General features: G+C 37.4%; 1 protein-coding gene across 1 annotated transcript in view; it reads left to right on the top strand.

Annotated features, from left to right (window-relative positions):
* The window catches only part of LOC149217575 (kinesin-like protein KIN-14I), a 412,787-nt gene that overhangs the window by 232,628 nt on the left and 155,842 nt on the right, over positions 1–24,317 (top strand). Inside the window, exons 16-18 of the mRNA XM_089391383.1 lie at positions 14,464–14,575; positions 14,739–14,872; positions 14,981–15,175. Coding sequence (XP_089247509.1) covers positions 14,464–14,575; positions 14,739–14,872; positions 14,981–15,175 — 441 coding nt within the window. The remainder of the gene's footprint in view (positions 1–14,463; positions 14,576–14,738; positions 14,873–14,980; positions 15,176–24,317) is intronic.

Here is a 24,317-nt window from a genome sequence, read left to right as displayed (position 1 = left end):
AAAAATAGCAGATCCATTGGCAAGGAGGGCATATCAAAGAGAGCAAGATGAGGCAGATGTTATTAAGAGAAGGGATGATGAGCTTACTCAAGTTACTCCTCAAGCTCCATCTAACATTGAGTCAAGGATTGTAGTTGAAGCAAGAAAGAAGAGAGTTGGTGCTACTCAACAACATGAACAACCAGCACCCAAAAATACCAGAGGGGCATCCCCTTCAGTTCAGGATAGCAAAATTGTTAATTTGGTGAATGTGCAAGTGAGAGAAGAAACTAATTCCAGAGTGGCTAGGTGCATTTATGCATGTGGTATCCCATTCAATGTTGTTCGCTCTCCTTACTGGCAAGATATGATAAGGGCAATTAACAAAGCTCCTCAAGGGTACAAGGGGCCCAACTATGAGAAAATCATAACTCAGCTTCTCAAAAATGAGAAGGAGCTTGTGGAGGATATTTTATCACCAATTCATTCTTCTTGGAGTAGCTCTGGGGTTACCATAGTCTCAGATGGATGGACAGATACAAGGCGCAGACGATTGATAAATATCATTGCCACTTCCCCCAAAGGAACAATGTTTATCAAGGCGGAAGACTGCTCAGGAGAGGTAAAAGATGCACACTTCATTGCGGATGTTGTTATAAAAGCTATTGAACAAATAGGGCCTAACAAGGTGGTGCAAGTTATCACGGATAATGCACCAGTTTGTAAAGTTGCAAGATAATTATTGAGGGGAGGTATGACCACATCTTTGGGACACCATGCATTGTCCATAATCTGAATCTGATCTTAGATGAGATCGACAACAAAGTTTCCTGGATAAAGGAAATCACAGGGGAAGCAAAGGAGATTGTCAAATTCATCACCAACCACCACCAATCTCAAGCCATATTTCGAGAGTACTCCAAATTGGAGTTGTTAAAAGTTGTTGAGACAAGATATGCCTCAAACTTCCTGATGTTGCGCCGCCTTGTTGAGGTTAAGCATGCATTAGTTTCTATGGTGGTGAGTCAACTTTGGATTGAGTGGAGACAAGCAGATTCAGAGCGGGGATATATGGTGCGTAGATTGTGCCTTGATGAGGATTGGTGGAGCAAGGTAGATTTCTTGCTAAAGTTCACAACCCCTGCATTTGAGCTTCTTCGGAGTGCTGACACTGACCAACCTTTCTTAGGAGAGGTATATGATGGCATGGATTCCATGGTTGAGAAAACTATGGAAATCATTTCGCAAGAGTCTCCACAACTTTTGTTTGTTGATGATCATTTTGTTGGTTTAATAATCAAGAAAATCATTGTTGATAGGTGGAACAATTTCAACACTCCATTGGACACTTTAGCACATGCCTTGAACCCCAAATTTTATGATGAGGAGCTTATTGCTCAAAGCAATAGGAAGAGGAAGGCACCCCATAAGGATAGAGAGGTGGCTAATGGGGTGAAAAAGGCCCTTATGAGAATGTTTCCTTCTCATCTACACAGGGAGGTAAAGGAAGAATTTGCTAGTTTTGCTACAGAATAGATGATTATGCATATATATCATCTTTGGAGGAGAGAAGCACCATGAAATCTAGTTAGGTGGTGGATTTGTCATGGAGCAAATGGTGTACATTTGCAAAACCTTGCCATTCGTATTCTTTCACAAGTGGCAAGCTCTTCATTAGTAGAAAGGAATTGGAGCACTTATGGTTTTATTCATTCTGTGAAGCACAATAGGTTGGGCTCACAGAAGGCAAAATATCTTATTTATGTGTACTCCAACCTTCGCATTGCATCTCGTAGGGGTCTAGAATACAACAATGGTCCTTCTAAAGAATGGGATGTGGATGCAGAAAGTCCTGATTTGGATCTCTCTCTTACTGCCCTAAATATTGAGGTCCAACCTGGAAGTGGAATTGGCCCATCATCTTCTTCAGCACCACCATCCATTGTTGAGCATTGTTTTGGTTCTATTTTTGATGAGGATTAGTCGTTTGTCTCTATAGTTCTGCAGCCTTATAGTCTTTATTGTACTTGTAGCCTCATATATTAATATATAATAAAGGTTGATTTTGAGATTTGGATATATAAAAAGGTTGCTTTTGGATATTCCGATATTTTTATTTTCATTATGTGATCATTTATGAGTAAATGTGATGTAAATTTAATAATAATGTTTAAATGTAATAAATTATAATGTATCATGTATGCTTTATGATTGCACATATGTCATATATATATAGATATATATTCACGTTTCCTTGTTTCCAAAATTTGGGTAGGTCGTGTTTCATACCCCATGCCCGTTTTGGAAACTCGTACCCGTTTCCCCGTTTCGTGCAACTTAGATTTTCACTCTTGCATTCACACAAGTGCTCTAATCAAGCTAATAAGTGTTTGATTTAATTGCCTAAATTGCCCTAAGTGATATTGTGGAGTTATGCTCTTAATCTCTCATTGCTATCATTGGCATTGGATGAGTGGATTCATTGCTCATTAGATATCTCTTGTGGATTTCATAATCAAGTTTGATCATAAGTGTGATAAGAGAACCTAATTGTGTAGTTAATCGGCATATTGGTTGTTCATTGTTTTTAAATCTTGAAGTTGCTAATTGTATCAAAGTAGCATTGATCTTGTGTATTGGTATTACTAGTCACATTTTTTGGCACCATTAAGTTCAGGCACTTTTCTCTTGTGGTTGATATTGTTGTTCATCTAATTATCTAAGTATTTCATTATTAGTAATTGAAAGATCATTATAATTTAATACTTAAGTAATTGAGTGGTGTCACTTTAGGAGCACTCATCCATCTCCTTCACTTACATACTAGGATTAGTCTCTTGCATTAATCAATTTACTTCCAAGTTTAAGCTTGGTCAATAGAAATATAGGCCCACCATTCTCATCTAGCTTGAAGAGTCTAGAAACTCTTTAGTGGTTAACATGGTGACCTTGCAGTCATCAAAGCCACAGTTTCTACAATGCCAAAGGCATCAAGTGGTTAGAAACCCAGGGGAGGTATCATTAACTAAGTCTCAGTTTGCTTCCCCCCAATTTCTCTCTCACAACCTACTCTAGAGACTAGCTTCAAAACAATTAAGGGAAAAAACACACTTAGAATAGGCATATGATCTAAAATTAACCAAGATTCTGCATCTCACCTAGTTTGTAGGAGTTGCATCTCATTTAGGATAATGAATCATCCTTTAAGCAACAATTGTTCATCTGGTTACTAGGTAATTAATTGTATAAGCAAGTATTTGACTCCATTTAAGGCACTGGTCTTCCAACATAAATCTAATCTAATATTTAAAGAACTTGTTAATTCAACCAAGTGGTTAAGCCATTTAGTTGTGTTTCTTGGACTTGTTGGTTGCCAACAAGTCTTCCATCTTCACATTTCATAGGGACTATCCTCCATATCTTATTGTAGGGAGACCACTAGAATGGAGAGGGCGGGGATCAAAGTGAAAGCCCCCACCCTGAGAATTGTCGCATCGTGTCTGTATAGTTTGGGCGACAACAACACCCATAGGAGACTTTTTTTTCTCCTAGATTGTCTCCAGCCAACAGCCAGTAGTCCCTTGCAGCCACCAAATAACTCGATGTTCCACCATCTCTGCCACCTAAGTCGGCTATTATGTGCCCTCGCCCATCTATTATGATCATATGTTTGAAGGTGGGCCTTCCAACCTCGACAATATGGCTTTCATTATGCAGTTTGGTATTTTTTCTTACTTATCATAGACACTTTTGAGCATGGATTAGTGGGGGGAATTCGGAAAAAATAATGGGCTTGGTCTATACCCTTGTCCCCTTGTCCAACTCTGTGATTAACCTTGTATCCTAGTCCCATGGGATCTCCTCTATAGGCTACTAGCTTTAGGATTGGCACTACTTGAGAAACCCCGATTTTGGTTGTGTGGTCTCGCTTCCTGACATCACATACATCACTCCCCTCCACTCATTATATCCCCTTTTCACATATTTCCCATATGGGTCCACATTTGTCCATTAGGTCCACAAAGAGTTAGCCTCCCCCTCCCCTTGTCCACACTTTGGGTCGGGCCTGGAACAATGCCCCGAAGGTTGATGCAACTAAAAGAAAAGTTAAAAGTATAATTTTTCCACTTACAATAGGAAATGTACCATAAAATACAAAAGATGGCCTAGACATTAAAATTTAGCACGTGGGCAAAAGCCAAGCACGAGATCTACCCCTATCATTATGGCCATCACCCTAGTTCTTAGGGCCCCTTATGTGAGCCCCTTGCATCATTCAGGAACCCATGATTGTCCTAAGCCCTAGTGGGCGATAAACTGCCCAACCCTAAGGGGGTATCCACTGTTATATCATTCACTTCATGCTCTCATTTGTTGGAGCCCCGAGCAATTATAAAAAGAAAAATCAATAAAAGGAAAAAGGCATATGAAGAAGGGTGGAAAGACAAAGGTTGGGGTAACTAATGTACCACAATTGCTCCCTCCTACATCTATGCACCCTTGTGTGGGCTTCCCTCATTATAGCTAACCTTGTACCATGGCATGTGGCTTGGAGCCTTCCCTTGATACCCTACTCTATTCCATCATTATATCACATGATACCAGCCATATGACGGATGTAACATGGACCTGTTACTCCCTTAGAGGTTGAAACCAGTTAATAGAGTCCTTGATTAACCTCCTCCTTAAACTTGGAGACACCTGTACACTCTAAAGCCCATTATGGAAGGGCATGCATGTTGGGTCCCTATAATACTAGTGATTACCCCATTACTATTGTAGTTATACCCCTTATTTATATTGTTGTGCCCCTATTACCCACATATTGTTATTTCTGTGCCCCATAGAATCCCTCTATTATTATTTTTGTGGCTTTATATTATTATTGTTAGGTCGGCTGGATTATATTGTGACTCCTTAGACTCCTATATATAGAAAGGAGGTTTTGTCATTTGTATCATCCAAGAATTGTTCATTTATGTAATGTAAAGGAGGTTGCCCCCTCGAAGAGGCTGAATTCTAAGGCGTTGATCTATCTTTTCTTGAGCTGGTTTCATAACATTTGGTATCAGAGCTTTGGATTCTAGGGTTTCGCTGCTCCAAACAGGTCATCGTGGCATTTTCGCTATAACTTTTTTTCTGTGACGTTTCAGAAGTCGCAAAAAAAATCCATTTGAGAAGAAATCGCGCTGAACCTTGGGTCCGAATTTCAGAGTCTTTCGCGCGATATTTTCGGAGATATGATCTGAGGAAGTTGGTCTTTTTGCAGACTCCTGAATTACACTCAAAACAGGTGACCTGGGGAAAATCGTCATAACTTTCTTTCTGAGCATCGGATTGAAATTTCGTAAGAAGGTACAGAAAGAGGACAGACTGTAGTTTTCTTTTATATATTTTTCAGAGTCAAAGGTTGAAACAGTGACACGTGGCACGTCGTACAAGTTCACTCTACTGAACTAGTCTATAATCAAGTCACTGTGGGAGATTTCGCATAACTCTTCCTTGGAGAATCCAATTTGGGTCAGACTTGTGGCATTGGAAAGAGGACACAGAGGGCTACTACAGGTCACAAATTCAGAACTAGATAATCAGAAAGTACAGAGATACATCGGAGGCAATATCGAGCTCCTACAAAGTGAAAAAAGGTGTGTAGATTTTCTTTAATTTTTGCTTAAGCTTGGTTTGAAAATTTATTTTGAAGGAATTCAAAGGGCATATTAGAGAATTATTATCGGTAACTGATGCCCCGAGGAAAGAAAATGAAAACACCTAGTAAGGAGCCTGAAAGCTCTAGCATGACTCATGAAGAAGAAGAAGAAATGCTATATGATATATCAAAATTACAAGAACAAGTGCAACGAGTGTCACTTGCACAAAAAGCAACAGAATCTAAAATGGATGGTTTAAGGAAATATGTAGAAGCTAAGATGGATGGTTTAAAGAAAGGTGTAGAAGCTAAGATGGATGGCATGGAAGCTAAGGTGAATGGCATGGACGCTAAAATTGATGGCATGGATGATAAGATGGATAAGTTGCTACAAGAAATAGTCACTAAGGGTGAAAGAGTACTAAAGGAAACTCATGATGAGAACAAAAGAAATGTTAATCATGATTCCATAGACTCTAATGTTGGATCGAAGACTCACCATGTTCCAAAAATCGATATGAGGAAGTTTGATGGCAAGGATCCCGCCACATGGATATTACAGATGGAGCAATTCTTCGATCTCAATAATGTGCAAAACACACAAAAGGTACGTATGGCAACTTTATATTTGGAACCAAATCAGTTTGTATGGTATCAATGGCTTTGTTCTCGTAAACAATTTATCACTTGGGCAATTTTTACGGAAGAATTGATAGCACATTATGAGGATACAAAAAGCAACACTTTTTTTAGCCAATTGATAAGTCTCAAACAAAAGGGTTCAATAATGGAGCACATTGAGGAGTTCCAAAAATTGAACATAAGGGTAAAAGATATTCCAGAGGAGCATAGGATTGATGTGTTCATAGGGTCTTTAAAGGATAATATCCAACATGATGTGCGCCTTTGGGAACCTGATTCATTAGAGAAGGCATTCAGGTTAGCAAGAAAAATGGAAAGCAAAATTATGGCAACTAGGAAGCATACCATTCACAACTATAAAGACGGAAGTGTTGTTGCCCATAGTCTTCCACAACCTACAAGGTTGACACCACAACAATTGGAAGAAAAAAGAGCAAAAGGGCTTTGTTACAATTGTGATAGCAAATACACAAAAGGTCATAAGTGTGCTGAGAAGAAATTATTCTACATAGATTGTGAAGAGGAAGAAGAAAAGGAGCAAGAAAGGTCAAAAGAAGAGGATATATTCCAGGAACAAAGCCTAGATGAAGAACAAATAAATCCGACCATATCTTGTAATGCATTGGCGGGAATTACCACTCCTCAAACCATCAAGATAGAAGGACAAATCAAGAAGAAAAAGGTAATAGTGTTGATTGATTCAGGAAGCACCCACAATTTTATTCATTGTAGGGTAGCAAAAGAATTGAATTGCTTCCTATATCCAGCACCAGAGTGTCAAGTGATGATTGCAAATGGAGGAACAATAAATTGTTCTGGAAAGTGCCATAATATCAAGCTATCCATGGGAGAATATGTATTGACTAGCCCAATGCTTTCCATTCCAATGGGAGGTGCTGATGTTGTACTAGGAGTCCAATGGCTACAATCCTTGGGTACAATAGCTTTTAATTTTCAAGAACTTTTCATGAAATTTTCTGTGGAAGGAAAGGAAGTTGAATTAAGGGGTATTGCAGGGAAACCAGGAAAGATAATCAGCTCTAATGGCATGACAAAGCTTCTAAAAAAGGAGCAAAGAGGTGTAATTGCACAATTATGTTCGCTAGATGTTTCCACATTGGAATCATCTATTTCTCCAGATCTCCAAAAAGTCCTGGACAATCATTCCAAGGTATTTGAGACTCCCAAAGGTCTCCCACCTATGCGTGATCATGATCATGCTATTCATCTGATTCCAGGAAGTGTTCCTCCAAACATCAGGCCGTACAGATATCCATATGTCCAAAAAAGTGAAATTGAACGTATGGTTGCAGAAATGCTAGAGGCTGGTATAATTCAACCGAGTCAAAGTTCTTTCTCAGCTCCAGTAGTATTGGTGCACAAGAAGGATGGATCATGGCGCATGTGTCCAGATTATAGGGAGCTCAACAAGCTCACTATTAAAGATAAGTTCCCCATTCCTGTCATTGATGAATTACTGGATGAATTGCATGGATCAATTTACTTCACCAAGTTGGATCTTCGTTCGGGATATCATCAAATCAGAATGAAGATTGAAGACATTCCGAAAACGGCATTTAGAACTCATGAGGGTCATTATGAATTTTTGGTCATGCCTTTTGGCCTTACCAATGCACCTTCAACATTTCAAGGTTTGATGAATTCAATTTTCAAACCATTCCTTAGAAAATTTGTGTTAGTATTTTTTGATGATATACTAATCTACAGCAAGTCTTGGAAGGATCATGTTGAACATGTTGACAAGGTGCTACAACTATTGGAGGAGAAACAATTATATGCAAAAAGATCCAAATGTTTCTTTGGAGTCCAGGAGGTGGAATATTTGGGTCATATTGTATCTCATGAAGGAGTTAAGGTAGACCCTAGCAAAATTAAAGCCATTAAGGAATGGAAAATCCCCACATCCATAAAGCATCTGCGAGGATTTCTTGGGTTGACAGGGTATTATCGCAAGTTTGTTAAGAATTATGGGAGAATAGCAGCACCTCTAACAACATTATTGAAGAAAGATTCATTTTCATGGACTCCGGAAGCAACAAAGGCCTTTAAACATCTTAAAGAGGCAATGTGCCAAGCACCAGTCTTAGCTACACCGGACTTCACAAAAACCTTTATTGTGGAATGTGATGCTTCAGGAAATGGAATTGGTGTTGTTCTAATGCAAGATGAAAGACCCATTGCTTTTGAAAGTCGTCCAATCAAGGGAAAGTTTTTAAGCAAAGCTATTTATGAGAAGGAAATGTTGGCAATACTCCATGCACTTAAGAAATGGCGACCCTACCTAATGGGAAGACACTTCAAGGTAAAAATGGATCATGATAGCCTTAAATACTTTTTAGAACAAAGATTATCCTCTGAAGAGCAACAAAAGTGGGTCACAAAGATGTTGGGTTATGACTTTGAAATCATCTACAAAAAAGGGAAGCAAAATGTGGTGGCAGATGCACTCTCAAGAAAGGATGAGGATGTGGAAGCATTGTTGTGTGCCATTTCTATTATCCAACCAGATTGGATAAATGAAGCAAAGGAGGAATGGAAGAATGACGAAGAAGTGTGGGCACTTATTCGAAAGCTACAACAAGATTCAAGTACTTCTGATACATTTAGCTGGCAAAATGATTCGTTATGGTACAAAGATCGCTTATACCTCTGTAAGAATTCCCAACTAAAACAAAAGATTCTTATGGAATTGCACACTTCTCCCTTAGGAGGGCACTCAGGATTTTTAAAAACTTACCACAGGGTTAAGAAGGAATTTTTTTGGGATGGCCTTAAATCAGATATTCAAAAGTTTGTGGCGGAATGTTTGGTTTGCCAACAAAATAAAGTTGAAACAATTAAGACACCGGGTCTATTACAACCTTTATCCATTCCAAGCCAACGTTGGGAGGAGGTTTCAATGGATTTTATCACAGGTTTACCCAAGTCTGAGGGAAAGAGTGTCATCATGGTGGTAGTTGACAGACTTACCAAGTATGCACACTTTTGTGCATTATCACATCCATTTAAAGCCAGTACAGTTTCTACTGCATTTATGGAAACAATTCAAAAGCTACATGGAAACCCAAAGATTATTGTAAGTGACAGAGATCCCATTTTCACTGGAAATTTTTGGACAGAATTATTTTCTTGTCTTGGTACTCAGTTAGCTCATAGCTCATCTTATCATCCTCAATCTGATGGGCAAACTGAGATAGTAAACAAATGTTTGGAAGGATATCTTCGTTGCTTTGTATCTGATAAACAGACACAATGGGTCAAATGGTTGCCTCTGGCTGAATGGTGGTATAACACTTCCATACAGCAACAAAAATGACCCCATTTATGGCACTTTATGGGTACCAACCACCATCAATCACATCATATTTAAGAGAAAATTCTAAGGTTCAGGCAGTGGAACATCACATCGAACATCAACAACAAGTCCTCCAACTCTTAAAGGATAACCTCGTGTTGGCACAAAATAGAATGAAACAACAGGCAGATCAACATCGCAGTGAAAGAAGTTTTGATGTAGGTGATTGGGTATTCCTACGGCTACAACCATATAAGCAAATGTCCCTAAAGCAAGCTAAGAAGGATAATAAATTATCACCAAAGTATTATGGTCCGTACAAGGTGTTGGAAAAGATTGGTACTATGGCATACAAATTGGAGCTTCCTGCAGCTTCTCGATTGCACCCAGTTTTCCATGTTTCATGTTTAAAGAAGGTTATAGGCGACAAGCTCCCAGTTCAAACAATATTGCCAGAACTTGACGAGGAAGGAAAAATTATATTGGAACCGGAAGCAGTCACAGAAACAAGAACTCGACAGCTACGAAATCGATCAATTTCAGAGTATCTTATCAAGTGGAAGAACTTATCCGCTGAAGATTCCACATGGGAGGATGAGAATTTTATGCAGAAGTATCCAGAATTGCTCAAGAGTTGAGGACAACACTTTTTTGAAGGAGAGGGGCATGTTGGGTCCCTATAATACTAGTGATTACCCCATTACTATTGTAGTTATACCCCTTATTTATATTGTTGTGCCCCTATTACCCACATATTGTTATTTCTGTGCCCCATAGAATCCCTCTATTATTATTTTTGTGGCTTTATATTATTATTGTTAGGTCGGCTGGATTATATTGTGACTCCTTAGACTCCTATATATAGAAAGGAGGTTTTGTCATTTGTATCATCCAAGAATTGTTCATTTATGTAATGTAAAGGAGGTTGCCCCCTCGAAGAGGCTGAATTCTAAGGCGTTGATCTATCTTTTCTTGAGCTGGTTTCATAACAATGCATGAAATGGCCATTTGGTTCCATGACTTGTAAGTGTGAAAATTCCTTAACCGGAATTCGTACTACAACAATTGATGATATTTCTCGTACTTGTTAGATTTACATGAACAAGTTATTTGCATTTTCCTCCGACAAACATTAAAATGCATACACTGCAGCCTACACCATTTAAAATAATATGTCAAAACAAGAAACTGAACAAGAGAAAGATATTACTTCTTGTATGAGAGGTTGAGAACCCGGTTCTCTACTTCATTGGTAACCCCAGGACGGAAACCCTCGGGTGTGTTAGTGGGTGTTGGACGAAAACCCAATGCTCTTGAGGAGATTTCACTCAGAAATCTCACAGTGCTTTAGCAGAGTTTGGAGAGAGCAGTTTTGTCGTAGAAAGTTGCAATAGTCTTCTCACTGAGACATCTATATCATTGCTAGATCCATTCATTAGTTGGGTCAGAGATCTTTTCCTGGGTTTTGCTCTGCTTGCCTTCTTAAGCTCCACTATTCCTTCATGTTGATGTACTCTTTTCAATGGTTTAATAAAATGACTCAATGATTTTATCGACATCTATTTATGTATTATTTGTTGGTTGTGTGTCTATTTACATTTATTTTGTTGTTAAAGTTTATTTCTGGTTTCTACTGTTCAAATTCCCATTTGGGACATTACACTCTTTGGGACATTACACTCTGGATCTTGGAAACTAGAAGAATAGTGATGAAAGAAAACTACAAAAATATTTATTACTTCAAACCCTCACTAGTGTCAAACCCCAAGCTATCATTGCGCCCTCTTCACTACAATGACTTTGATTTCCAAGACTGCCCATCAATTTCTTTTATAATCATTCATTGAGAAATCAACGGCAAAGATCTAGATCTGAAATGATCTAATTGTTGGCTAAGATCACTTAGAAACTTTACTAGAAATATCTAGAGGAAAATCAACCATATCTTAATTATTACTCTAATTAATTAATCTATTTCCCGTTGCTAAAACCCTCACTGGTGTCAAACCCCACGCTATCATTGCACCCTCTTCACTGCAATGACTTTGATTTCCAAGACTGCCCATCAATTTCTTTTATGATCGTTCGTTGAGAAATCAACGGCCAAGATCTAGATCTGAAATGATCTAATTGATGGCTAAGATCACTTAGAAAGTTTACTAGAAATCTCTGGAGGAAAAGCAACCATGTCTTAATTATTACTCTAACTAATTAATCTATTTCCCTAAGTTAAAACTCAAGAAAATAATTAAAAACTGATTAATTAATTTAATTAAGACATTTACATTCAAAAGAATCATTTGGGCTTGGAGATATTTGGAGATATCTTTTGCTCATGTTCTTTGCCTCATTGACACCACCTGAGGCTAGAACACCTATCTGTGCTACATCAACCAACAGGGGAACATTCAAATTATCCCATCTTTTGGTCATATGTTTATGACTAAGATTGTTCAAGATTGCATCTCTCAGCTCAACAATGCCTTCCTTCATGGGCCAATAAGGTCTTTCCTTTAGAAGGGATTTTATATTACGTAAAAAACAATCATAATTCATTTTTTTGCGTAATATCCCTAACCCGGAATATCCTCAAACCCCAAAGAAAACTCCAACAAATATGTGCAAATGATATAATAACCCAGAAATGACAAAATAACAGTGGCACAACATATAATAATGTAAACAGGAAATATAAGCAGATACTCAAGAAATGCAGCGAGAAATGCTAAGCCATTTTATTATACTGAGCAATAAAATGAGTACAAGAGGTGATCAGACAGATGGCACCTCGACTTGCACAAGGCAAGTGAAGAAATACTCTCAGAATAACAAGGAATGGCCTCTCTGCGTGGATGTTGCTGGAGAACTGTCGTGCTACTGCTGCTGCTAGGAAACAAATAATGATTTGGGGCTGCTCCCCTCCTCGAAAAATGTTGAAACTCTGGAATCGGGCTCTACTCCAAAAACCCAGAAAAACCCAGAAAGCTTTCCTAGAATAGCTGACCTCCGAAAATCGCCCCCTTGGGGATCTGCGCAGTCCCTCAATGCTCTGCGCTGCCACTGAAGAAACCCCACCAGAACTCTCCCTGAAACTCTACCAAAATCCTCCAAGATGCAAGGGCTGGTCCCCTGCTCAATCACTCAGCATAAATCCTCCTGCAAAACCCCAATCCAACACTACTGCCAGAAAGAACTGCGTCCCTCTCCCAATGTTGCGCAGTCCTCCAAAACACTGCTGAAACTGTTGCTGGAATGCTGATAAAACTACTGCTGAAATGCCAAAGGAAATACCTTGCTTGAGCAGGCACTCAAAGTTCCCCGAGGCTAAGGGTGAGATCTCCGAACGGAGACACTCAATGCACTAAACAATGCTACAGACTAGCTAAACAGCCAACGTGCTCAAAAGTCGAAACGACTAGCTTAAAATGCACATAACTGAATGATCCAAAATGAGGGGGCTCCTCTCTATTTTATAGCCTCTGCCTTTCACAATCCCTAGGCTCACCTCCTCCTGTGTGATTCCCCTCTTGCCACATGTTTCTTCCCTCCTGCGCAGTCCCTCCATGTGTCTGCGTGGGCCCCATTTCTGCGTCCCCTTTGGCCCCCCTTGGCTCCTCTTTAAGTCACAATGTTGTGCTACTAGGAAGTGACTTTTTATTCTTAAAGTGAGTTATGTACCCCGTCCTCACTTTTTTATTTACAAATAACTATAGAATGGAAAAATTGGACAAAATCGAATATTCCAATTAGCCATGGCTAATTAGGAATATTACATTTTGTTCCTTTGCTTCTTGGCATGGGTTAACATAGACCTGTTATTCTACCTTTAAACTACCTTTAAACTATTAACTGTAAATGACATGCAATTGTCCACAAAAGTATTTTCGCCAAAAGCTTCAGAATTTATAAAAGAACTGCCAAGAGTCTTTCACTGATTTAGTCATGATAGCCAATTTGATATCTGCTTTGGGAGTTCTGAAACAACTAGTACATAATGCTATGTTCATATTTCAATTAAATTTCTTATGTAGAACGCTACTTGAAATTCAATGCCATATTTCATTTTTAACTTGTTTGTAAGAGCTCTATGAATATTATCGGGGGTTTGATTATCATGACTATCAATAATCAAGATTTGATTTTTCCAGTTGTGTTCCCTAGAATTGAATGTTTCTGCTTACACGTGTTTTTTAAAACATCCTTCAGTTTGAACGTCTCTTAGTTTTTTAAATCTACTTGCCTAGGAATAAACCATACCTTCTTCCATAGTTCTTTTGACTCCCATTTATGAGTTCTATGGTAATCTCCATTCTCAAAGTATGAGTGAGGATGCTGCTACCAAAGTCTGCATTCCTAACTGAGGCAGTGATGTTCTATGCTTGTTATTGTCATTTTGATCTAATGTAATGTTTTTCAGTGTCCTATCAGGATGATTCTATGTTATTGGAGCATGCAATAACATGGGATGCCATCTATCATACAGGGAGTCACTATATAACAGTAAATGATATTTATAAAATGCATCTTGGAATGCCTTTTATCATATTTTTACCAGTCTCCAAAATGCAATGAAAAATGTCATTCTAAAATTGAAAATGAAAAAAAAATCCTTATTTTCTGTAATCACCCCATGTCTTGGAAGCAGAACGTTTGAAATAACAAAGAGAGTCCTGTCTTTTACAAATGTGAAAAAACAAAGATGTAAAAAAAAGGGGGCATGTATATACTTAAATGGAACATGGACTAAATTTGTATTTACAGAATCATGTTATATTCGCTACCCAATTGATTGCATGTTTTGGACTTTGACGGCTTTAAACTATGTTTTCTTTTGTCTATGTTTATTAATAATTTCCATGATATTCTGATTGAAAAACAGAATCTATTGGCTACTGCAAGTAAAGGAACACTTCCTTCTGATACCAAACAAAAGAGTATGCTGCAAGAACATGAGAGATCTTTGGAAATTGAGAACCTCGAGGCTCGGGCAAGTCTTCAATACTGCACTATTGTATTTCAATTGAATTGAGAGCTATCTGCTGACTTATCTGAAAGCAAAGCAGCGTAATGTTTGAGAATGGAATTTTCCTTGAGTTTTTAAAAAGAATGACGTGAGCTTCCATCTACTTCCTAATCGATACTCTCAACAGGTAGACATGTTGCAGAAAGAATTAAGGCTTAAGTCAGACGAGCTGAAATTAACTGAAGAGAACTATAAGGAACTGGCAATTGAAAAACAGTTGCTTGAGCAAAAAGCAATTCACATTGAGAAAAATATGAATGATGAGGTAGAAAAGATTCAGCTTGTGATTTGTAATATTTTTTTAATAGAATTATTTGTGAATTTTAGATTGTGAATGGACTATAATTCTCAATATTCATAATATGAACTGCAGACCAGAGCATTATACACCATGTTTAAGAAAGAGCAAGAAACACTTAAAAACCGTGCTGCTGACCTAGAGAAGAAACTAACAGAACACACACAGGAGTTGAGTGTGGCACGATCTGATATTGCTTCACGTACATCTGAAATTGAAGCTATGCATGGAAGCATGAAGGAATTAGAGGAGCTTCGTCAGCTCAAGGAGGTCACTGTTTTACTTTACCCATGAATAGTTTAAACTAAGATTTCCAAATTCTGAATAATTCTGCCTCAAACCCAAAAGGATGAATTAATCCATATAGAAGTTTAGTGTGTTACAGTATTGAGCATCTTGAGCACGAATTTCTCTTGCAATTTTTGAAAGATTTTCATATAGGAATTTTCTATTACAAAGCATATAATTTTTCTACACAATTTATCATCTTAAATTTTTAATATATGCTCCATAGTAAGATTATTACAGAAATTTTGCATCATTTACCCTTTGCTTGTGTTTACAAGCACATGTCATGTAAAGGTTTTGGTCCACACATTGTATGTACTTGCATGCAAAAGCAAGCATTTGCTTACATGTGAGGATGGCTAATTATGCTTTGACTATTAACCATGATTATGTTAGGCTCAAGGAGCCATAGATTATAATTATTAAGTTGTGGGAACTCTTTTAACAGTGTTATATCCCTAGTATAATTAATGACAGATTAGATGTAAATCAAATTTAGTTGTATCTTCGCCAAGCTCATTTGAGGTCTTAACTAAGTTGCAAGTTGGTTGAGTCCATTTTGGTTTCAAGTGTTACCAAGTTAACCACAGACCCATTTGGAAGCTGCCCAAAATTGTTGCAAATAATAAGTATTTTAAGTACCACCTTTGTTTGCCTTGTTTGGCAATTTTTACTCTTGGAATGTAAGAACATTTATTGTAATTTGTGGCTGTGTTGGCTCTGAAGGCAAAAGGAGCAAATGACCTCCCTAATTACAATATCCTCCATTTGGAGTGAAGTTTAGCATTTATTTGCATGTGATATTGGTGTTTGTTTGTTAGAGGGCAGCAATTTTCTCCTTTTCTGTAACAACCTATTTTTATGACAAAACTTTGACATTTAGTGAAGTTAATTTATATATTTTGAACAATGGCCCTGTTACCAATTTTTTTAGCAGGGCTGCTAAGGTCCTAGCAGCTTTGTTAAATGGGCACACACAAGTCAGGGATCCACTATCATATCACCGCGGCCAATACCTCGCTATTTAGGTCCAACGCCCCCTACACAACCAAGGGAGGAGTCCCCAAATATCCCCTAGCAACTCTAGTTTATGTCTAGTGCCTTATATGGAGTCAATAGGGTGGAAGTGTTCTTGATCTATCTACTGTCCTACATAAAAAATAGTACTAAAAATAAAGCAGATTTCTAACAAGAAATGTTATGTAATGTCCCCATTTGTAGCTTCCTCTATAGTACAGCCAAGATGAATTTCGATGGGCAGGCCACAGGAGTAGGATTACATCACCAAAGGTTCCAGAGGGGTTTTGAAGAGTTTTATGGGGTCTAGCGACATTCGCTTAGCATATTCCATCATCAGGGTCAGTTCTCAACAACTTTTTTTGGTTCCATTGCATTTTGATTATTCCCGTAAAACGGAGTTATTGTTGACTCTAAATTGATTAATTAAGCTTAATGTGGCATTCCGGGAGGCATATTTGATGGAACAGTTTAGTAAAATAGCTTGTTGGAACCAGAACAAGAAGATCTACAGGATGCGATGATGAGAAGTGACTTCCAACCATAAGAAAAAGTATGGTGGGCGATTTACCATTTTCCCAAATTAAAAAATACTTTAATTAGTCATTTAATTAGAAGTTCCAGCTCAACTTCCAAAATTTTCCAGTCATAATCATACCCCCCTTCAATGCTCCTTAACTCCCTTATATGCCCAAATATCACTGACTCCTCCTCTGGTTGTCAGTTTCTTATCTTCTAGCGTCTTCTTTTTTTGAGTTGGTTCCCTTTAATGATATGATACATAGATGGAGTTTATTTATTGAATTTAGTTAGAGTTAACATTATTTTGTTTAATTAAATTTTTAATAAATTTACTTTATTTATATTTTTAAATAAATTACCTTATTTAAAATTTAAATAAATAATTTTATTTATTTTTAATCAATTAAATTGTAAGTTAAATAAAAATTACTTCCTAATTCTTTATATTTTATATTTTTTTTTATTAAAGATTATCACTAGTGCAATACATGCAATTAATGAATATGTAGCTATCATATGGATGCCCCGTATGCATGCTAATATTCTCATTTTTTTGTAATTGTAGGTGGGTTATTACATACATCCCCTCTTCCCAAAACTTCATCCCAAAGTTAGAGTTTATATAGTATATTAGTAATTATCAATGATTAGTGTAATCACATAAGAATTGTGTTTCAAAATTTAATTTTTTGTTTAACATGAGTGCATTTTAAAATTTGTGTTTTGAACATTTATAGTTTTACAATATAATAGTCATACCCTGCTCCAGCTAAGCTCCAAAGCTATTCTATAATCATCGTATCCTTCCTAATCTTTTCTACTCCCATTATATCCGTCCTCTACTAGAATATGCCATGGCGTCAATTATACTAATCTAACCATTCATAGACCCTGTTGACCTCTACCGGTCAACTACCCATGCAGTACACCCCCTTTTTCTTTTTTATTGCACAAAAAATGAACTACAAGAGAGCTTCTTCAGCACAAGAAAAGGGCAGCACCTGATCAGCGTGTCCGTGCCATCCAACAGTCATCAGCAGCTTGATCAATCTAATTGTAAACCCAGTCTGCATGTATTAATTGTAAATAATCTTAGCAGATATGAGTCATGTATGTAAAATTGCCTAGGTGGACCTAACTTTCTAGTGGTAATCTACGTCCCGGAAGGTTTTTCGTCTCACCGATCCATGGATCGGCAGAGTTTTCCTTCAAACCTGATCCCAAAGTCGGGATGGATTTTATCATTGGAACTTTAGGAGAATCCTAGTGTGTTGATCTGCTAGATTATCGTTGTGTCGCAGAACTGGGTGTTTTGTGAGGGTCTGTATTAAGTGGGTTTGTCCCCTTGAGATGTAAATTGTAAAAAAGTCATCATGAAATGTGTCTTGAGGGTTGAAAATGTTTTAAATCCCCTCGTGAGTCCTAAGTCCTAGGTCCTAGGTGATGTTTCCAAAGGCTTAGTTCGATAATCCATTTAAAAAAAAATGAAATAAAATAATAAAATAAATAAAAATTTAAAAATTTAAAAAATAATTTTTTAAAATAATAAATAATTTTAAAAAATTTAAAAATTTAAAAAATGAAATAAATAAAAAATAATAATAAAAAATTAATTGAATAAATCGACGGATGAGATCAAGAGATGTCTTGATCCTCATCAACGGTCGAGATCATTTCTACATGGATCATTCGAACTAGCCGTTGGGATCATTTCCTTTATATAGGGTCTTAGGTGGTCATTTCAGATTCATTCGATCTGTGAGTCTAAGACTGAAGAAGCTCTCTTGTAAATCTGTTTCTAGTTAATAAAGGAAGACTTTGGGGTCCATATCTTGCTGGTGTTACTCCCTTGGAATGCTGTGAGATCATTTCATTTTCTGCATATGTTATTTTCAGCCATTAATAATAGCTTTTTGTAGAGTATTGTGAGCACAGGTATCTTGTTCACTTGCTGGGGTTTGAGTGTTGTTAGGGTTTCTGAAGTAATGGTAGGTATCTCCATTACTTCCTGAGATCTAGCAGCATTTTTGCCCTCTTTATTGACAGTTGTTTTGAGCTGTGCAGAAAACATCATTGAAGGAAATTTTGTGGGCGTTCGGGGAAGTTCTCGGCTGAACCAGCCAACTCCCGCAAGCATTTTGTGTTGAGCCCAGTTGGATTTGATCCTGGGTCTATCATTCGGTTTATTGTTTTTTTAAGTTTGCATGAGAGATTTTCTGAAGTTCTTCACAGTGACAATCTGAAATTTCTGTTCTTTAAAATGTTTTCCGTGCTTATTGCTAAATCTAGCTGTTAAAGGGGCCAAATCTGTACATTAATCAGCTGATCTAGGGTTCCAAATTTTTGCTTTATGCAGTTTTCCTTAGGGTTTTGTTTTCTTTGATTAGGGTTTTCAGTGATCTTTTCCTTCTCAGGTTGCCATGAACCTGTGAGAGCTTGCAGTTCAGCTGTGTGACTTTTTTGCCAGCAAAGGGGGGTGCTGAAGCATTAGCATCGTTGTCTGCTGATATTACGGCTAAAGAATTAAATCATTATAAACCTGTGCAAAGGATTGAAGGACGCAGCATTTTCGAAAGTTGCTGGAGGCTGCATGCTTCAGATCTACACAAAAAATAGCCGAACCTTAGTATCATTACATGTGTATTGTTTGCCTTTCCGCCATCCTCAGAGTCATCTAGTGGTGAGAATGCTCAACGTACATCGTACCAGTCAAAGCTTCTGTAAGCGTTGTGAGAGAGGTAGCATCTGGGTATCTCTATTCAGCACGAAAGCTTCAAGATTTCAGGTATTTGCAAATCATCCGCCGGGCCAGGTAAAAATCCTAAACAATTTTTTTCGATCTCCGCTAAGAACAGGAGTATCTCTGAATGAAATGATCTACTCATTGAGATTTTCTCAGCCCGCATTTTCCAGAACTTACGCATGGTGATAGCTAAATCGATTTTTTACTGTAGTAATCACATTTTAGTTCTGCAATCTGAATTTAAAACGTATCATTCTTCCCTTGCCTGCATGAGATTTTCTTTTATATGAGCCAGGGTCACAGATATTCATCAACGCGTAAAAAAAAAAGGGCCGTGGGTTGCAGCACGTTTGACCCTCGTTCTCCAGCGAAAATTCCGCACACGCAGCCTCTGTACAACGATTTCCATTTCGCCGCCATCAGCTGTGCCATGGTCGAGGTTAACTCGTTTTCGATTTCATTATTCATATCTCGGCGTTCAACATCCAAGGAGATCCGCCGTCACAATTAATACATTGCCAGAAATAGCGTTTTTTTTGTGTAAATCAGCTGCAATCTTCGTTGCGTTTTTCTGTCTTCATATCCTCAGGTAACAGCGGCAATCTGTTCGCCGTCTTCAATCTCGGGTCAGGTAGCATCTGCTTAAAGCCTTCTTTCTCTTCGTCGCAGTCTCTTCCTGAGACATAGCCGGTCCTTTAAAAGTTTTTTTGGGTGTTTTAAACGCGATAGATTTTTGGGCCCAGTCAATTAGATTGAGTTTTTTTTAATTTTTGTTATATCATATATGCACATGCGTTTTCATTTGGTTAGATTTTTAGATTTAGTTTTTTTTTGCTTTTAAATTTTTGTATAGTTACGTATATTAGTTTTAAATTAGAATTTTTTTATTTTAATTAGATTTTTGATTTTTGACTTAGTTTGGTTTTAAAAAATAAAAAAATAAAAAAGGGACTTATTTTATTTAATTTTGGTTTAGTTTAGTTTTAGTTTAATTTAGTTTTAGAATAGATTTTAAATTTTAAATTTTTAGATTTTAAATTTTCACTTTTATAATAAAAAATTGAAAAAGATTTAAAAAAAAAAAAATTGAAAAAATATTAAAATTTTGTGGAAAATTAGTTTTGCCAGTATCAGTGGTTTTTCATGTTATATCTCTCATGCTGAGATCTGAAATTTTTCAAGTAGAGATACGAATATGAAGTCTGGTTAATAATTCATGATTCTCATGGTGGTTTTAAGCATTTATCTTCTAAAAAATTCTCAAGTCGCTGGATATCGTTTTGGTCATTCTAAGAACATTGTGATTTCGATACCTTTTGATGACAAATGATTGCTGTTCACGATTCATCTTTCTTATCATTTAACAAGTAATCATTGCAATAATAATCTCTTAAGGCACTGGTCTGCTCAATTAATCAAATCATTTTAGTGCTTTTTTTATCATATCTCGTGTCTCCCAACCAACTGGTCGACAGTTGGTCTCATCATCTCACAGGGACTACCCCCTTAGCCGCGGGAGACAGGCTTAAACGGAGGGATCGGGGATCAGAGTGACAGCCCCCGGTCTGAGGGTTGTCGTGTCAATCCGCGCGACAACATTTTTTGCCGCCGTTGCCGGGGAAATTGTTTTCTCGGCGTTTCAACGACAATCTTCCTTCTCATTTTTATCTTTTCATCTGGCCCGGCAACGCCAACATTTTTGGCGCCGTTGTCGGGGATAGAGTTTTCCTGTTCCTGGAGTTTCATCGACATTCATCTTCTCATCTCTCATCTCTCAGTTGAGCTGGCAGATTCAATATTTTTGGCATCTTTTCATCCCATATCAGCAACATCTCTTGGGGTTGTTTCTTGTTTGGGTGGCGACTCCATTTTCTCATTTTTCCCAGACAAGAAGCCTTCCTCATATCTGCTTGTGATTCCTTTTTGGATCTTAGAATCAGATTCATTGTTCAAGTTGCGACTCCACTTCTTTCATCTCTTGATTTTCTTGAGCAGAGATCTAGTTCTATCATTCATCTAATCCCTTATCATTCATCATGGATTATTCATTTAAGCCATGTCGTTTTACTGAACGTCTCCATGATTTTCCGGAAGATGCCATTCCTAAGTTACCTATTTTCTCGGGTGGTGATCCAATCGCTGTTAGAAGGCATTTAGTCTTGTTTACTCGCATCATGATCATATATTGTAGATCCCCTCAGTTTAATCATGAAGATATCAAAATGCGCCTATTTGTCCTTTCTTTAGAAGATGATGCTTTGAATTGGTTTAACAATTTTCCAAAGGAATCTTTCACTTCTTTAGAAGACATTGTCGATGCTTTTAAAAATAGATATGGTTATCCAAACAGCTTGCCTTCTGCCTCTAAAATTGTGCAACAGAATGAAAGTAATTTGATAAGAGGTCCAGCTGAAAGATCCCAAGACGATTCATCATCTCAGAATGTGTCATCCACCGAAAATAGCGCAGATCAAGCTCATGATAGTGAAAAATCAGGGACAAATGACAATGAAGGGGAAGAGCAAAAACAAATTTTACGAGATCTAATGATGCTGGTGAAAAATATGGAAATCAATCAAACTAATTATGTCAATGATGTGAAAACTTTATGCACCCACCTGGAAAAACGTAATAGGGAGATTGAGGTCACGCAAAATCAGCATGCTAAAGAAATTGAGGCCATGAAAACTAAATATGAAACAGAAATTGGAAACATGCATAGCAAGATGTCAGTCTTAGAGGAAAATATGGTGACCATGAAAGCTGATCATGATAAGGAAATTGACTCTATGCAAAACAAGTTATTAACTATGGATGAGGAAATGACTATCATGACGTTCAATCATAACAATCAGTTGGCTGACATGCAAGCGAATCATGAAGAAGAAATAAATTTCATGCAGCATTACTTGATGGACATAAAGGAAAAGAACAATAAAATGATAAAAGACATGGAAGAACATCATGCCAGACAAATCGGTGGTATAAAGGTTGAATACTCTAGATAGATGGATGCCATTAGAATACAGGTTCAAAGGTTTCAGCAACTGGAAGATGAAAGAAACCAGGTGACATCAATAGATCAGGAGCCTTCTCATGTGCTGCAACAAGCTCCATCTTATTATGAGGAGGTTATTGATTCAATTGAAAGATGGTTAATTGAAGGTGATCCGGATAGACTTAAAAATGATAAAGATCAGATACAAGATGAAGAAAGACATAGCACGCATATCTTACATACTTCATCTGATAGTTTTGAAACAGAAAGTTCCAGGTCATCAGTAATTCAACCTGCCAGAAAGAAAAAACGTAAGAGAAAGAAAATAAGAAGAAGATTTGATGCATCAGACGACCGTGAGCAGCTTGATTTTCGGATAGGAAAGAGTCCTACCATATGCAAAATTGGACATGGCACATCCGACAAGCAGCCGACAGATTTGCCTGAAAGCAGGCAAATGCTCAGTATGCACTATATTGAACACATCTGATGCCGTAGGGCATCCTTTGTATCGTATTTCTAACCCTACTCCTTGTTTTTTCCGCATTTTCGTTTCTGCTTTAGATAGTTAATAAATGAAGAGCTTTTATCTTTATTGTGCTTAATGTATATGATGATTTTGGATGGACGCTACTTATTTTTGTGTCGTATGGATGCAGATTCTGGATTCTCACATTCCTGCAAGCAGCAACGTGTCCCCAAGTAGAGCCAGATGTTGACCTCTACCGGTCAACTACCCATGCAGTACACCCCCTTTTTCTTTTTTATTGCACAAAAAATGAACTACAAGAGAGCTTCTTCAGCACAAGAAAAGGGCAGCACCTGATCAGCGTGTCCGTGCCATCCAGCAGTCATCAGCAGCTTGATCAATCTAATTGTAAACCTAGTCTGCATGTATTAATTGTAAATAATCTTAGCAGATATGAGTCATGTATGTAAAATTGCCTAGGTGGACCTAACTTTCTAGTGGTAATCTACGTCCCGGAAGGTTTTTCGTCTCACCGATCCATGGATCGGCAGAGTTTTCCTTCAAACCTGACCCCAAAGCCGGGATGGATTTTATCATTGGAACTTTAGGAGAATCCTAGTGTGTTGATCTGCTAGATTATCGTTGTGTCGCAGAACTGGGTGTTTTGTGAGGGTCTGTATTAAGTGGGTTTGTCCCCTTGAGATGTAAATTGTAAAAAAGTCATCATGAAATGTGTCTTGAGGGTTGAAAATGTTTTAAATCCCCTCGTGAGTCCTAAGTCCTAGGTCCTAGGTGATGTTTCCAAAGGCTTAGTTTGATGATCCCTTTAAAAAAAAATGAAATAAAATAATAAAATAAATAAAAATTTAAAAATTTAAAAAATAATTTTTTAAAATAATAAATAATTTTAAAAAATTTAAAAATTTAAAAAATGAAATAAATAAAAAATAATAATAAAAAATTAATTGAATAAATCGACGGATGAGGTCAAGAGATGTCTTGATCCTCATCAACGGTCGAGATCATTTCTACATGGATCATTCGAACTAGCCGTTGGGATCATTTCCTTTATATAGGGTCTTAGGTGGTCATTTCAGATTCATTCGATCTGTGAGTCTAAGACTGAAGAAGCTCTCTTGTAAATCTGTTTCTGGTTAATAAAGGAAGACTTTGGGGTCCATATCTTGCTGGTGTTACTCTCTTGGAATGCTGTGAGATCATTTCATTTTCTGCATATGTTATTTTCAGCCATTAATAATAGCTTTTTGTAGAGTATTGTGAGCACAGGTATCTTGTTCACTTGCTGGGGTTTGAGTGCTGTTAGGGTTTCTGAAGTAATGGTAGGTATCTCCATTACTTCCTGAGATCTAGCAGC

This window comes from Pinus tabuliformis, chromosome 1_1 (genome assembly GCF_031772625.1).
Source record: "Pinus tabuliformis cultivar Carrire ecotype Pingquan chromosome 1_1, CPIR1, whole genome shotgun sequence".
Classification (NCBI taxonomy): Eukaryota; Viridiplantae; Streptophyta; class Pinopsida; order Pinales; family Pinaceae; genus Pinus; species Pinus tabuliformis.
Note: the sequence above shows the minus strand (reverse complement) of the source record. Positions and strands in the feature narration are given on the sequence as shown.